General features: G+C 34.6%; 1 protein-coding gene across 1 annotated transcript in view; it reads left to right on the forward strand.

Annotated features, from left to right (window-relative positions):
• The window catches only part of PAN3 (poly(A) specific ribonuclease subunit PAN3), a gene marked incomplete at its 5' end in the record, with an annotated part of 156,723 nt that overhangs the window by 6,150 nt on the left and 136,040 nt on the right, over positions 1-14,533 (forward strand). Inside the window, 1 exon segment of the mRNA XM_014583104.2 lies at positions 3,283-3,353. Within this exon segment, the coding sequence (XP_014438590.1) occupies positions 3,283-3,353 (71 nt within the window).

Genomic DNA, 14,533 nt, shown 5'->3' on the forward strand with positions numbered 1-14,533 from the left:
GACCACCCCCCCTGGGGGGTGATTTCTCGCTTTCTGTCTCTATGTCTCTCTCTGTCTGTCTGGCGAGCGCACGTGTCCAATAGCAAAAATTTCTCAAAAAAAAAAAAAAGGGACAATTGAGTCTTAATATTTTACTGTCAGTTAATATTGATTAATAATGATGAGAATAAGAATTTGCACATGGATTGTTTCCTGTGATATACCTTGTGGGTAGAGATCAATTTCCACCACAGTTTGGAAATTTTAACCTTTTGACACAGAAAAATAATAGCATCTTTTAAAAAAAGTATTTAATTTAGTCTATTATTATTTTTTTATATTTGCTATAGGGAACATGGATTCACCAGAGAGAGGGGGAGAGAGAGAGAGAGAGAGAGAGAGAATAAGAGAGTAAGCTATCTGCTATGAGGGAGGGAGTCCAGCTCCAATAATAGCATCTAAATATTTATAAAATGATTTGATGCATTTGTAGCATTATGTATTTTTGGTATTCTATAGAGTTTAAATGGTGATTTTTACTTGCTATCAAAGGTAGCATTAAGGGATGAATACTTTTGTTTTTTTTAGGCTTTTGCCATAAGGTGGTGCATATGCTCACAGTGAGTGAGTGAGAGCAAAGGAGAGAAATCACCTCTCACAGGGTTGGCCATGCCACAGTTTCTTCTTCTCATTCACCTCCTGGGATTTGGGACATGTACATATATATGCCCGGCATAAAGTTTCAAGCCACCAGGTCTGGCACTCAAACTGGTCAGCCATGTGGGAGTCTAGCACCTTAACCACCATCCCACCTGCTGGCCTCAGATGAATGCCTATTTTTAAGTGCCTTAAATGTGTACTTTATATAAAGATAATTTATATCTTGCTCTTTTATTACCATTTTCATAGTTTATTATTTAATATTAAATTAATATTAATTCTAATGAAGAGCTTGACTATGAAAATCCAAATATAAGAAGACAGAGAAATAAAGCAGTAATCTATATGTACTTCGTTATGAAGAGATTTCAAATTCCTTTAAATAAGGGCATTTAATATATTTTCTAAGAATTTTATAGATAATTTAATGAGATGAAGAAATGTAAGATAACACTCAGGGCGTCAGAAGGTGCGGTAGTGGTTAAAGTGTAGACTCCCATGTGATCGACAGATTTGAGTCCCAGACTTGATGGCTTGAAACTCACGCCAGGCGCAAGTATGCATGCCTAAAACCCCCGAGAGGAGAATGGAGGAGAAGGGAAGACCCCTCATGGTCATCCCCCTTGAGGGGTGATTTTTTGCTTTTTGTTTCTTTCTCTGGTCAGCCATGTGGGAGTCTAGCACCTTAACCACCATCCCACCTGCTGGCCTCAGATGAATGCCTATTTTTAAGTGCCTTAAATGTGTACTTTATATAAAGATAATTTATATCTTGCTCTTTTATTACCATTTTCATAGTTTATTATTTAATATTAAATTAATATTAATTCTAATGAAGAGCTTGACTATGAAAATCCAAATATAAGAAGACAGAGAAATAAAGCAGTAATCTATATGTACTTCGTTATGAAGAGATTTCAAATTCCTTTAAATAAGGGCATTTAATATATTTTCTAAGAATTTTATAGATAATTTAATGAGATGAAGAAATGTAAGATAACACTCAGGGCGTCAGAAGGTGCGGTAGTGGTTAAAGTGTAGACTCCCATGTGATCGACAGATTTGAGTCCCAGACTTGATGGCTTGAAACTCACGCCAGGCGCAAGTATGCATGCCTAAAACCCCCGAGAGGAGAATGGAGGAGAAGGGAAGACCCCTCATGGTCATCCCCCTTGAGGGGTGATTTTTTGCTTTTTGTTTCTTTCTCGCCAGTGAGCACATGTTGCCTACAGCAAAAATCTCTCTCTTAAAAAAAAAAAATATTAAAGTTCAAAAATGAAGAAAAAAAATATTTCACTGTATCTAATACATTTTCAGAAACTGTTCTAATATGTAAAGTGAGAAAAAATTAAGAGAGATAACTTTGTGTGTAGCTTCTGGTCACAGAGTAATGAAACTTTCAGTGTATAAAATCTTTGGAGTTCATGTTTGTATTTTTAATTCTTTAACAATTTTACCTTATAAACAGTTGATAATTTACCTTTTCTTTTGAGTAAGAAAAAAATCTAGTGATAGGGGCCAGCAGGTAATGTGGTGGTTAAGGTGTTATACTCCTACATGGTTGACTGTGCTTCAAGTTCCTGGACCCGGCAGCTTGAAAATCACGTAGAACACGTGAGTGTGCATACTGAAAATCCTGAGAGGAGAGTGGAGGATGGGATTGAGTCATAGCCATTCCATGGGAGTTGATTTCTCACTTTTTCTTTCTGTCTGTCTCCAGTTAGTGCACATGCCCTGTGGCAAAAATGAAATAAAAAATAAATAAATTGGGGCTAGCAGGTAGTGTGATGGTTAAGGCACCATACTCCCACATGGCTGATCATGGTTCAAGTCCTGGTCCTGGCAGCTTGATTTCTTCTCCCCCTCCATCCCCCATCTCTCTCTGGTCAAATTAAAATATAATAATAATAAATAAAATTAAAATGAATAATTCTTAAAAAAATAAATCTAGTGATAAACTTTAAAACATTAAAGATTGTAAAACAAATAGTTTTTTTTAAAGAATTATTTTATTTAACTATTTATTTATTTAAATTTGACTAGAAAGGGACAGAGTGAGAGAGGGAGAGAGAAGGAACGTAAGAAAGTAAGCCGCCCAGTCCAGGACTTGCACCGCTGTCAGCCATGTAAGAGTCTAGAACCCTCAACCACCATGTTACCTGCCGGACCCTAGAATAGCTAGTTATAAGGCTTTGCCTTTTCTATCGATAAGTCTAAGTCTGGATCTCTCAAAAATGATTGATTCTCTGTCTTCTGTTAATCTTTTAAGATTTGGTTTCCAGAATGCAAACATTTATTTATATTGCTAGCTTTACTGCTTATATAAACATACTCCCAGTGCAGTATTTAAGTTTTTTCTTTTTTTTTCTCTATTTCATTTTTTTCTTTCGGTTCTGATCAAACAGTATTTTAATCCATATAGCTTTCCAATAAGTGTATACTGAATATTGGCTAAATCAAATTTTCACTAATTTGTGTTTATTTTACTTAGAATACATTAGAAAATCCACTATGTATAAGTCGCTTTGTTTAATTATTGTGATACATGATTTTTTATTACTATTTTAGGTATTGTTAAACATTTATTAGATTTGTGCGTTACCTGAGTTGTCTGAGTGAAAACTTACATAATTTACCTTCCAGATCCTCTAACTTCACCTGCTTCATCCTTGTTTAATGACTTTGGTGCCCTCAACATCTCCCAGAGAAGAAAGGTAGGTGAAATTAAATCTTGAGTAAAACTAAATGGAATTTGGAGTTGATAGTGTACTGTTGTTGGTACTGTTACCTGCACAGTACCAAGATATTTGTAAGTGGGGTGATAGGTTTTTATGGGCTATAATGTTTTTCTGGCCTTTTGTTTATCCTTCTTTCTTATCTTTTATATGTGAAATTGTTACCTCTGTGCATGGAGTAGGGTGATGTTATGTGATGAGTTGAAACCCTGTTGTTGCTTATTTTTGTTCTAAAAACTTAGTGTATTTTTAAGATAATATCTAATGTTATAGTTGCTGTTAATATGACCCATTGTAGGAATAGTAATCAAGTTTTAACTTTATTTTTCTGATTGTTTGTATAAATTGCAGAGTCTCCATTAATTTAAACTCTTTACAAGACAAACTTCACATTTTCAACATTTTGTAATTGGCTTGTTTAAAAATAGTTTCAAGTTTCTTCATTTTTAAAAGTTAACTTAAATTTATTTGGAACTTAGGTTGATAAATTATATATAAATCTTTGGGGTATTTTATAAGGACTGATTATGTGACCAGTTGAAATGAATGGTTTGATGCCTTTGGGTCTTAGTGAGAATTGTGTTAATACTAATAATCATATATATAGAGAGTAATCTTTTTGATTAGGATCAACAGCAGCTAAAGATGTTCAGGGGATTGCATGTCTTAGTGGAAATTACTGTAATGTTATAGCATTCAGCTTCCTAAATAATGAGAAAGACCTAAGATAAAAGAATATTAGTTTTAGAAAAACTGATAGGAATTAAGTTGCTTTTAGGAAGGCTATGATCAGAGAGAAGTATAAGGTAAAATTCTGGAACATTCTGGTGATAATGGTTTTGCAACGTATACCTATCTTCAAACTCATTGAGTTGTATAAATATGTACAGCAGTTTATATGTCAGTCATACCTCAGTAAAGTGGTTTTAAAAATTTTATGTAGAGTAGGTGTTCCCAAGTCAGAATTTTAATGGGGCCAGGTGTAAATTACATTAACACCTCATGGCCCAACGTTATCTCCATTTTGAGATATGGAGGAGAAAAAGAAAGTAATTACAGAATGCTTTCAAGCAACTAGAATTGTAGACTAAACTGTATGGGTTTTCTTTTATAGATTTCCTTATGGACTTTCACTAAGAATACATTATTCTTCCTTTACATACTTTGTTCATAAGTTGGAAATGTAGTTTCTAAATCTGTATGTTTAAAAGTAGAGTAGAGGTGGGCACAAGCAGACTCGTTGACAGTAATGAGAGGACAGTAGACAAACTGTCAATATGAAATATCACAGTAAACTGCTAAAAAGCAGATACAACCTGGAAATGAAGTTATCTGCAGCTCTTTAGGGAGGAACTAGAAAGCTTTTAAGTTGTCTTAGGGATCCCTTTAATGACTTGTTCTCATTTTAAAAATAATAATCAGTTAATTGTAATAAGTAGCATTTTTGATGATATATGAGTAAGAAGTAAAATTATTGGGTCATTGGGAAAATTATTACACATTTTTGCATAGAAAAACAGAAAAATAAGTCATGACTTTCCGGACGACCTAATGGTAGATGAATACCTGAAAGTATTCCCAGTATGAGAGGTTGGTGAAATGTATTTTTAGGTTGAAATATGGTTTAGAACTACTGACATTTATTTTGAAGAACTAGTAAACATCACTGGGGACTGGAAAAGGGAAGATATATAGTATTCTTTTTCAAATATATTTTAAACGAAAATAATGAAATGTTACTAAAAATGTAACCTCAATATTTGGAGCGATATTAGACTATATTCTAATGGAGCAGACTAATAGAATAAGATGATTACTCTGTTGTGATATTTGGAGTCCTGGGTCTCTAACTTTTGTGACTTTAGGCCAACTTTCTACCGTAATCTTCCCATCTCTAAAATGAGCCTAACCTAGATAATTGCTATGGTGTCTTTTATCTCTAAAACTCATTTTATCTCTAAAATTCATTGTCTAAGTTGAAAGCATCCACAGCCTCTGCCTAGAAATTCATGGTTTGTGTATTCATGGAGCTTTGAAGCACTATTTTTTTTTCCGTTTACATTTATAATAATACATAATATAGGGACATAGAGAGGTTTTCCAGTAGTAGGCTGTATAGTTAGAAATCTCAGTGGGTATATGTTGTACATACTTTTAAATTGTTAACATTTGACTTAAGGTGGTTTAAAATCTCTTTGTATTAGACGTACTGTTGGCATAAGAGTACTACTACATCTTAAACCCTGTGAATTGAAAGCATTTGGAGACTACCTAGTTTTCTTTCGTTGTAGTAATTTATAATGTCTGTTTATGATACAGTTGGAGTGACAGAAACTAAAATTCTGTAAATAATTCCAAGTTTATTGATGCAGACTATTATTTTTACTTGGTGACATTTTATTTTATACTGATTTCAGAGAACAGGTAGGTAGACCATACTTAGTACTATTTCATAGTTAGGTAAACCATTTTTTCAAAATCTCAGGCCAACTTCTGGGCCAAGTTTGCTGATTTTTACCTATAGGGTTGTGTGATTTCCTGGGATCAGATAAGTTTAGAATCTTTACTGTAGGTAGTTTTACTGTGTGCTATGTAGAAAATCAAAAAAAGGAACTGATGTTTTTCCTGCTTTCTCAAAATCTAATTGAGAGAAGACAGTGCATGTACCTGCTAGAGAACATTTACAGAGCAGTGTGTTAATTAGTGCCAGAATAAATACCTAATGATTGCTAGGTAGCAGAGAGGGCTCTAGATTCAGAACTTATGGAGAAAAGATGTTTTGATTTTTTTTTTTTTTTTTTTGAGGATGAGGTATAAGAAGAAGCAAAGATAACTAGGCACAGTTTGCTTGATTACAAATAATAGAGGTGTTGGAGCTTTAGAAAACTTTCTTTTCTTTCTGAGTATGGCCAATAAGCTAAGAAAATATGGCTGTAGGTCTTACTATCTTTAGGAACTTGTTGAAGTTAATGTGGAATGTGCAAAGCAGCACAAAGGGATTCATAGCCGTTCACCAGGCTGTATTATTGTTGTTAGATATGTGAAATATTTCCCAAAGACTTGTCTACTGAGAATATATGACATGGGACACTACTAATCATTGCGTGTCAAGGGACCAGTGCTAGTATGTGAGTTGTTACCTGTCTATAAAAAGATAAGTTAAAATGTTGAAAGTAGATATTTAGAAACTTCTATGAATTTAGTACTACTGAGGCATACAAACACACCATAATTTTTCTAGTAATTAATTCATTTTATAAGACTATAGAACCATGAAGTATAAGAAAAAAAATTTAAGTGATCTTTTATATTGATGTTTGAAAAGCATCAATTTTTTTTGTCTTCCACATTTGGAATGCATAATTTTATAGATAGGAAAAGTAGCTATTATTTGAAAATTTGCACAGTTATTCTTGGCCGGAGTGTGGTAGAGTAAAATGAATTATGGTTTTATTATTTTAATTTTAATTTTATTTTTTTGAGTTTTTGCTGTAGCATGGCACATGTGCTCACCAGAGAGAGAGAAAGAGAGAGAGCTATCACCCCCAGTGGGGATGGTTCCACGGATGGTTCCACCTTAGTCACTTCTCCAGTTTCCTCTTGGGATTTTGGGCATGTACATACATATGCCCTGCATCATTTTCAAGTTGATGGTTTAGTACTCAAACCAGGGAGTTGGCCCTATAGGAGCCTTCACTTTAACCTCCACGTCACCTGCTGGCCCTATTTTTAAATTAAAATAAAATTCTTTTTAGAGGTTTTTTTGGCCATAGTGTGTGTGCTCCACATTGGAGAGAGAGACGACGACAGTGAAAGGGAAAATGAGAAATCAGCCCTCAGGGAAGATGGCCATGCCATAATTCTTTCTCCTCTTGGGATCTTGGGCACTCATTCACATGTGCCCGGAGTGATTTTCAAGCCACCAGGCTGGGAATCAAGCCACAGTCGGCCATGTGGGAGTCCAGTGACTCCATCTGCCTTCTGCTTGCTCCTAAAATTTTTTTTAAATTAAATTTCTTTTTAGTCTTTTGCTACAGGGTGTATGCACTTACTAGAGAGAGACAGGGAGATGGGAAAATGAGAAATCACACCCCCTTGTGAAAATGACCATGCCACATTTTCTTGGGATTTTGGGCACGCATACATATATGTGTGCCCTACATATTTTTCAAGCTGCCCAGTCTAATTCTTGAGCCACGTAGTTGGCCATGTGGGATCTGGCTACCTTAGCCACCATGTCACCTCCTGGCCCTGAATTATGGCTTTATCTGTCGTGGTACAGTTAAGCCCCATGAAACACTAAGATGACTTGAGTTTTTTTTTTAAATAGGGAGAGACATATATTTGTCAGAAAAGTCATGACTTAGTTTTTTTCTATGCAAAAATGCGTCATGCCTTTTCTGACAATCTAATATATGTATCAGAGATAAATATATGGATAAACTTTAATAGCCAGATAGATTAGAGAGGTGAGTATTGATAAGAAAAGAAAAAGACTTGAGAATCACTGTGAATCAGAAATGTAATCTAGATAAGCTATAGAATTTTTGGTAAGAAATCCTTTGTGAACCAATTTTATAACAAAGTTTGCTTATGAAACATGTTCATTAATAAAGTGTTTCAGTGCTACAAGGTCTGGCTAATGATTCTTGCCAACCTGTGAGTTTTTATGCAAGACAACTTATATATGATTGAGGCAAATCCTAGTAAAATGAGAAATCTTTCAAATTTGTGTCTAGCATTCTTAGCTTCCCTTTTCATATCTTTCTGGGCTGTTGTCTTTCTACTTATTTAATTGGCCTACTTATTTCTACTTATTTTTTTCACTCAGGTACTACTTATTAAAAGAGAAAAGAAATTTGCATTTATTTGGTTAGTTTAGTATGTTGTTTCAGTTCAATATGTGGTTTTACCTATGCATTGGCCATATATATATATATGTATGTATCTCGTTTTCTTATTTATTTATTTTTTTTTAAAATAATATAAGACAGAGTTCTTTTCCTGCCTCTGGAGTAACTAAGACTATAGGCATACCACTGTGCCTGGCCTTCAGATTGGGTGTGTAATTGAACCAGGAGCTCTCACAAGGCCTCAGACTGGAGCAGCAGTGTTTTATGGCGTAGGGGGGCTGGGCCTATTATAGTTCTAATAGTAGTATAACAGATTTTCACTTTAGTAAAATTTTTTTTAGGCTTTAATAAGTTAAATTCTTTGGGATGAGGAGGCAAAGATTTCTAAACTATCATGTTACTTTTTCTTAATAAAAATGATTTTTAAAGCTGTTTTTTAGGCTAAAGGAAGGATCAAAGGGTCTTTGTAGCTTGTCTAGATTACATTTCTGATTCACAGTGATTCTCAAGTCTTTTTCTTTTTTGCTTATCAGTTGATGGCTTGTTTGTGAGGAAATGTGGGTAATGGAGGTCCAGTTTTTGCATGATTCTTCTTGTGAGAAAAATTTACTAGCACTACGTTTTCTGCGCTCTCTGTTTATACCCAGTTTGGGTCCCCCTGTGCACTGTTGTCTCTCTTGAGCATCCCTTTCTCTACCCGTTCTTATTACAGTACTTATTGATGATAAATATTTTATGTTTCCGATTAATTTGACATTTAAAATTTCTCTTGTAACATTCCTGTTCTAAAGTCTTTGAAAGATGATATTTCTTCTGTAGGCAAAACTAATGTGTAATAACAAGAAAGTGGAGAGTATTTACTGTAGACTTTTTTTATGGAGAAAGATGAAGTAATTAGGAGAAGTTGAGAAGAATATGGTATAGATGCTTTAAATGTAAATCTAATCCCATTGATGGTTAGGCCCCTTTGGCACAGCAAACCAACTATTGCTCTCAGGAAATACAAGAAAGATGAGAAGAAAATGGAAATGATTTTGGGAAAATAGCTGAAATTTCAGAGGAAAATTGGGATCAGTAGGAATAGTAATAGCATGGTAATACCAAATAATGGTTAAGGTTTTAGAGGGTAGAGTTGGATGCCAGGCAATCTGGATTGAATTCCTATCTCTTCGTTAATTATCTTTGTCTCTTTAACCTTCTTGTATTTTTGTAAAATGAGAGTGGTAATTCTTAGTATCTACTATATAAGGTGTTTTTTTAAAAAAATTATTTTATTTAACTGTTTATTTATTTAAATTTGACCAGAGAGGGACAGAGCAAGCAAGCGGGGGTGGGGTTGGGGGGGCGTGCATGAGAAAGCAAGCCACTGTGTCCAGAACTTGAACTGAGGTCAGCCATGTGGGATTTCAGCACCTCCAATTACTACGCCACCTGCTGGCCTCTCTACTATATAGGGTTGATATTAAGACCAAATGTTGCCTGACATAGAAGGGCCCAATAAATAGTAGCTGTTATTGGTGGTATGACATGGTGCTGGTCAAACCCATAAGTTAAATATTTTATCTAACAGTTTTTTGAGAGATAACTATTTGTTCTGGTTTAGAAAATGGAAATTTTGAGAGATTAAGTAATTTATTTAGACTAACATAGATAATTGCATTTCAGAGGAAAGCAAAGATTTATCTCTACATGGCAATATGAGAAGGTTAAGATGAATTAGCTTTCTCAAAGGTGAAAAATGGAGAGGTACTGGAGAGGCCACTGGTGGTGACCAGGAGGAGATAAAATGTTTACTTCATGCTTGCCTATTTTTCCACTTATGCAATTATCTTGGTATAAATTTACATCAGTGCAATTTCTGGGTCAAAAAATCTGCTATTAAACTTCTGATAATTGAAAGACAACTTTTCAGAAATGCTGCACAAATTTATATTTCTTCTCATAGGTATTATTTTTTTCACAGTGTTGAAGATACTGGGATATAAAAATCTTGTGTATATCTAGACAAAAAAGCTCATTTATACTTGATGGCTGGTGTGGTTGAACTTCTGTTATTAGCCATTGGTATTTCTTTTGTGTTTTTTGCTAACTTTTCTATTGGACTAATTCTTTTTTGAATTCATTGTAAATGCTTATAGTATATTAGAGATTTAAACTTCTTGTAATAGATGTTGTAATCTCTCCCCCAAGTTTGTTTTTTTGGATTTGAATTTCTCTAGTAATTTATGCTGTCCGTTTTGAAAGGTCATGTTTATTTTGACTATCTTGTGTTAAAGTATATTACAAATGAACAAAATAATCAAGCTCATTTTCGTTAAAATAAATGGTAGTTCCCATTATGACAAATTAATAATTTTGAATAGAAAGGGCTGTCATAGTTTTTAATGTTATTAACTTGAATATAATGTAATTTTTATTGCTAATCAGTTTCCTTTAACAAATGGCTCTCTCTTCCCTGTTTTTAAATGAACAGAACTAAATATTCTTTCTGTTGTTTATCTCGTCTCAGTCTGTCCTTTAATGAAAATACGCAAGCCACATTAGATTTGAGACTTGTTTAAAAATGTAGTTAGTTGCTATAGAACATGGCTAAACATTTTAAGAGTTAATTTTCTTTTTCTGCTGAGTACTCCAGGTTGATTTTCCAGGATTATGTTGAGATAACGTGTTTTGGAGAAAATTCATTAGATTTTTTTTTGTAACAATTGAAGGAGCCAAACATGTATTTTCTGTTTTTTATTATTCGTTTTTTAATTTGCCAGAAGGCATGTACATGTTCACCAGAGGGAGAGAGAAGAGAGAAAGCACCCCTCCATGGAGCAATGCCATGGTGCAGAAATCTCTTCTCTCCCTTTTCTTGATCCTGTTGAGATTTGGGTCATGAATACACACGTGCCTGGTATGTTTCTCGAGCTGCCTGACTCAAACTTGAACCATGTGGTTAGCCATGTGGGATTTGGCTCACAGGACACCTTATTTTTATTTGGTGCTTTCTGTTTAGTGACCACTTAATTTTGTTGAATCAAGAAAAAGTAATCCAAATTCATGATTACAAGATAATTTTATTAGTTGAAAAAAACCTCTCGTAAGAGATTTAGTTTTGGAAACTTTTTTGGTTGTGTATGGTGGTATAGTTTTAAATACTACCATATTTAAACATGTACTGAAATTTGCTTGTTCTAAATACATGATAATGAGATACTGAAGGACCAGAGCAGAACCAGAGTGACTCCATTTTGTCCCACCTTACTGAGGGGGATGGCACCATTTCAAAAGAAAGGCGAGCCGGGCACGTAGAAAAGTCATGAGACCATCACCCCACCGGGACTGACCAATGAAAGAAACAAAGGAGATACCAGAAACTTAAAGTAACTTTTTGCCTAACTCAGCGCTTAATAACCAATCAACCAGAGACAGCTACACTCCCTGTAATCTACAACCAATGTATTGTCGCTTGAATGCTTTCCTCAGCACCCCTTGATCTCCCCCCAACAGCCAAATAAAAACCCAACTCAACTAACACCGGGTCTCTCAACTCTGACCTGCTGTGCAGGTAAGATTGCTAATCCTGGGTAAGATTGGGAGGCCTGGCTCGAGCCTGAATAAAAGCAACCCTTGTGTGTTTACATCGGAACTGCACCCTTGTGGTCTTTTGGGAACTTCTCAACTAGGGCACAACAATACTATTTGTTGTAGCCATCATCTAGTTTTATAGATTTGGGGATTTTGAGTTAGTTCTTATGTAATAATATCAGTTAAGTAAAACTACAATATATTTACCTGACCTAGGAACTAGATCATTCTACAATTACTGGTCATTGTATTTACAAAGTACAGTCACTGTTAAGAAAAGCTTAGCATTACTGGTGGTCCTTATTTTTCATAGGAAGTAGGAATGGTGACGGAATTAGGAAAGATGAATTTAGAATTTTTATCTACAAACAAATTAGCCTAAGTTTCAAGCTAAACTTAACTCAAAACCATGTAGTTTTATTTTATTCTCCATGTTTTTTCCTCCTTGAATTTTGAAAATGGGGAGAGAGAATTTAATAATTTTAGTTCTTTGAATAAAGTCTTTAGTTGTTTACCATGGTTCTGTCTATGCCAATTATTAATAGATTCAAAGAGATTAATTCCTTTAGAATTTTGTATTTGGTAATCTCAGGTTTAGCTAGAATAAGAAAATTATAATATGGTAGGGGATATTAGAGAATATGGAATAGATTTTTTAAAATTAGAAATAGGATACCACAGTTCAGAGTACAAGCTTTTAACCTATGTTAGTTGTGAGGTTATACGTGAGTTACTTTAATTTCTTTAAGACTCACTTTTTCTCATTTGTGTAGTTGGTATAGTAATGGGCATAGCTCATAGAATTACGTGTATCAAATACATAAATGAGTATAAAATGTTTGGCATAGTGTCTTGTGCTTGTGAAATGGTAGTTGTTGTTACAGTCTTCTGTTGCTTATGATTGTGCAATTTAAAAACTTAGGTTTGGGGCCAGCAGATGGTGCAGTTGTTAAAGCACTGGACTCCCCCACGGCTGACTGTGGTTCTGGACCCTGCGACTTGCTTTCTCATTTCCTTACTTTCTCTGTCAGTCTTTCTCTGATGAGCATGCATGCCTGATAGGAAATAAAAATAATAATAATTAATAAAATTTAAAAAAAGTTTTTTTTTTTTTTTGAGACGTTTTTGCTATAGGGCACATACACTCGCCAGACAGAGAGAGACATAGAGACAGAAAGCGAGAAATCACCCCTCAGGGGGGATGGTCACGCCTCAATCCCTTCTCCTCCATTCTCCTCTCGGGATCTTGGGCACGCATGCACACGTGCCTGGCGTGAGTTCTAAGCCACCGGGGCCGGGACGTGAACTGCAGTCGACTACGTGGGAATCCAGCGACATAGCCATTACGCTAACTGCTGGTTCCCAAAAAAATAATTCTTTAATAAACACTTAGGTTTGTTTGTTTCTGAATGTGTACAAGATTCCTTTTCATGACTTATTTTGATTTAAATTCATTTTTAGTATAAAGCATTTCTGAAGATAGTTAAGTATAAAAATGTAAATTAAATCAGAAAGAAACCTTTTGTTGATAAGCCAGTATGCATTTTAGCATGATTGCCTTAGTAAAGATCAGAAATTAATACAAAGTTTAATGATGATTATTAGTTGATAGTTCATTGAGGAAATAAACTTCCTTTAAAAAAGATCTACTTCTTTTACTCAATGTATGTTCATAACTTTGGCATGGGATTTTATTTCACTATATCTTAATTCTACTCTAAAGCCAAATCATATGACAATTTATGGTTTGGTGTTTCAGGTCTTTAGAAATTGAATATAGCCTTGGTTTGCAAGGATATTCCAGTTAATTTCATTTTGGGTGGTATAAAATTCCTTTGTAACCTTGAGGGTTTTTTCCTTTTTTTAGAATTATTTATTTAATGTTATTTATATCTACTGCTGTTTTAAAATTTGCTCTAGGGCATGTGTGCTCACCAGAGAGAGACAGAGAAAGAGAGAGAAGGTGAGAAGGGAAGCCTTGGGACTTGAACCACGTTCGACCATGTGGAAGTCTGTTGCCTTAACCACCATGCCACCTGTTGGTCCCATAACATTGAGGTTTTAAGAACAGAAATAATGAAAGTTTTGTAGGCCTTCTTAAATTTATGTAGATTACATTTGTCTTTTCATCAATAATATGACTTACAGTAGAGGTTTAAAAAAATGTGTCTATGTTTATGTATGTAAATCATGCTCTGCTGTATTTAGATGAGTTTTTTAACTATGTAGTTTTCTCTGTTTTTATGCTCCCATGTTTCATATGACTTATATCCTAGCTTCCCAAATTAAAGTCTTTTTCATCTACAGATGCTTGTCTTTGTCTTTAATAATGTCTGTTTTCCTGTAAACTTAGTTTCTTTTTTTTTTGAGAGAGAGATTTTTGCTTTAGTGTGTATGTGCTCGCTAGAAAGACACATACACACTAAAGAAAGATAGAAAGCAAGAAATTACCAATTACCCCCCAGGAGGAATGACCATATTGTAATCCCTTCTCCTCCATTCTTCTCTTGGGATTTTGGGCATACATGCACACACACCCAGCATGAGTTTTAAACTACTGGGTCCAGGATTCAAACCATGGTCAACTATGTGGGAGTCCAACGACATAACCATTATACCATCTGCTTGTCTTCCCCACCTTACTTTTTGCAATGCTTTCTTGTGTGGTTTTTGGAAAACATCACTGTCTCCTGGTGTCCTGACCTTTTTTTTTTTTTTTTTTTTTTTTTTTTT

This window comes from Tupaia chinensis, unplaced genomic scaffold (assembly GCF_000334495.1).
Source record: "Tupaia chinensis unplaced genomic scaffold, TupChi_1.0 Scaffold144045_1, whole genome shotgun sequence".
NCBI lineage: Eukaryota > Metazoa > Chordata > Mammalia > Scandentia > Tupaiidae > Tupaia > Tupaia belangeri.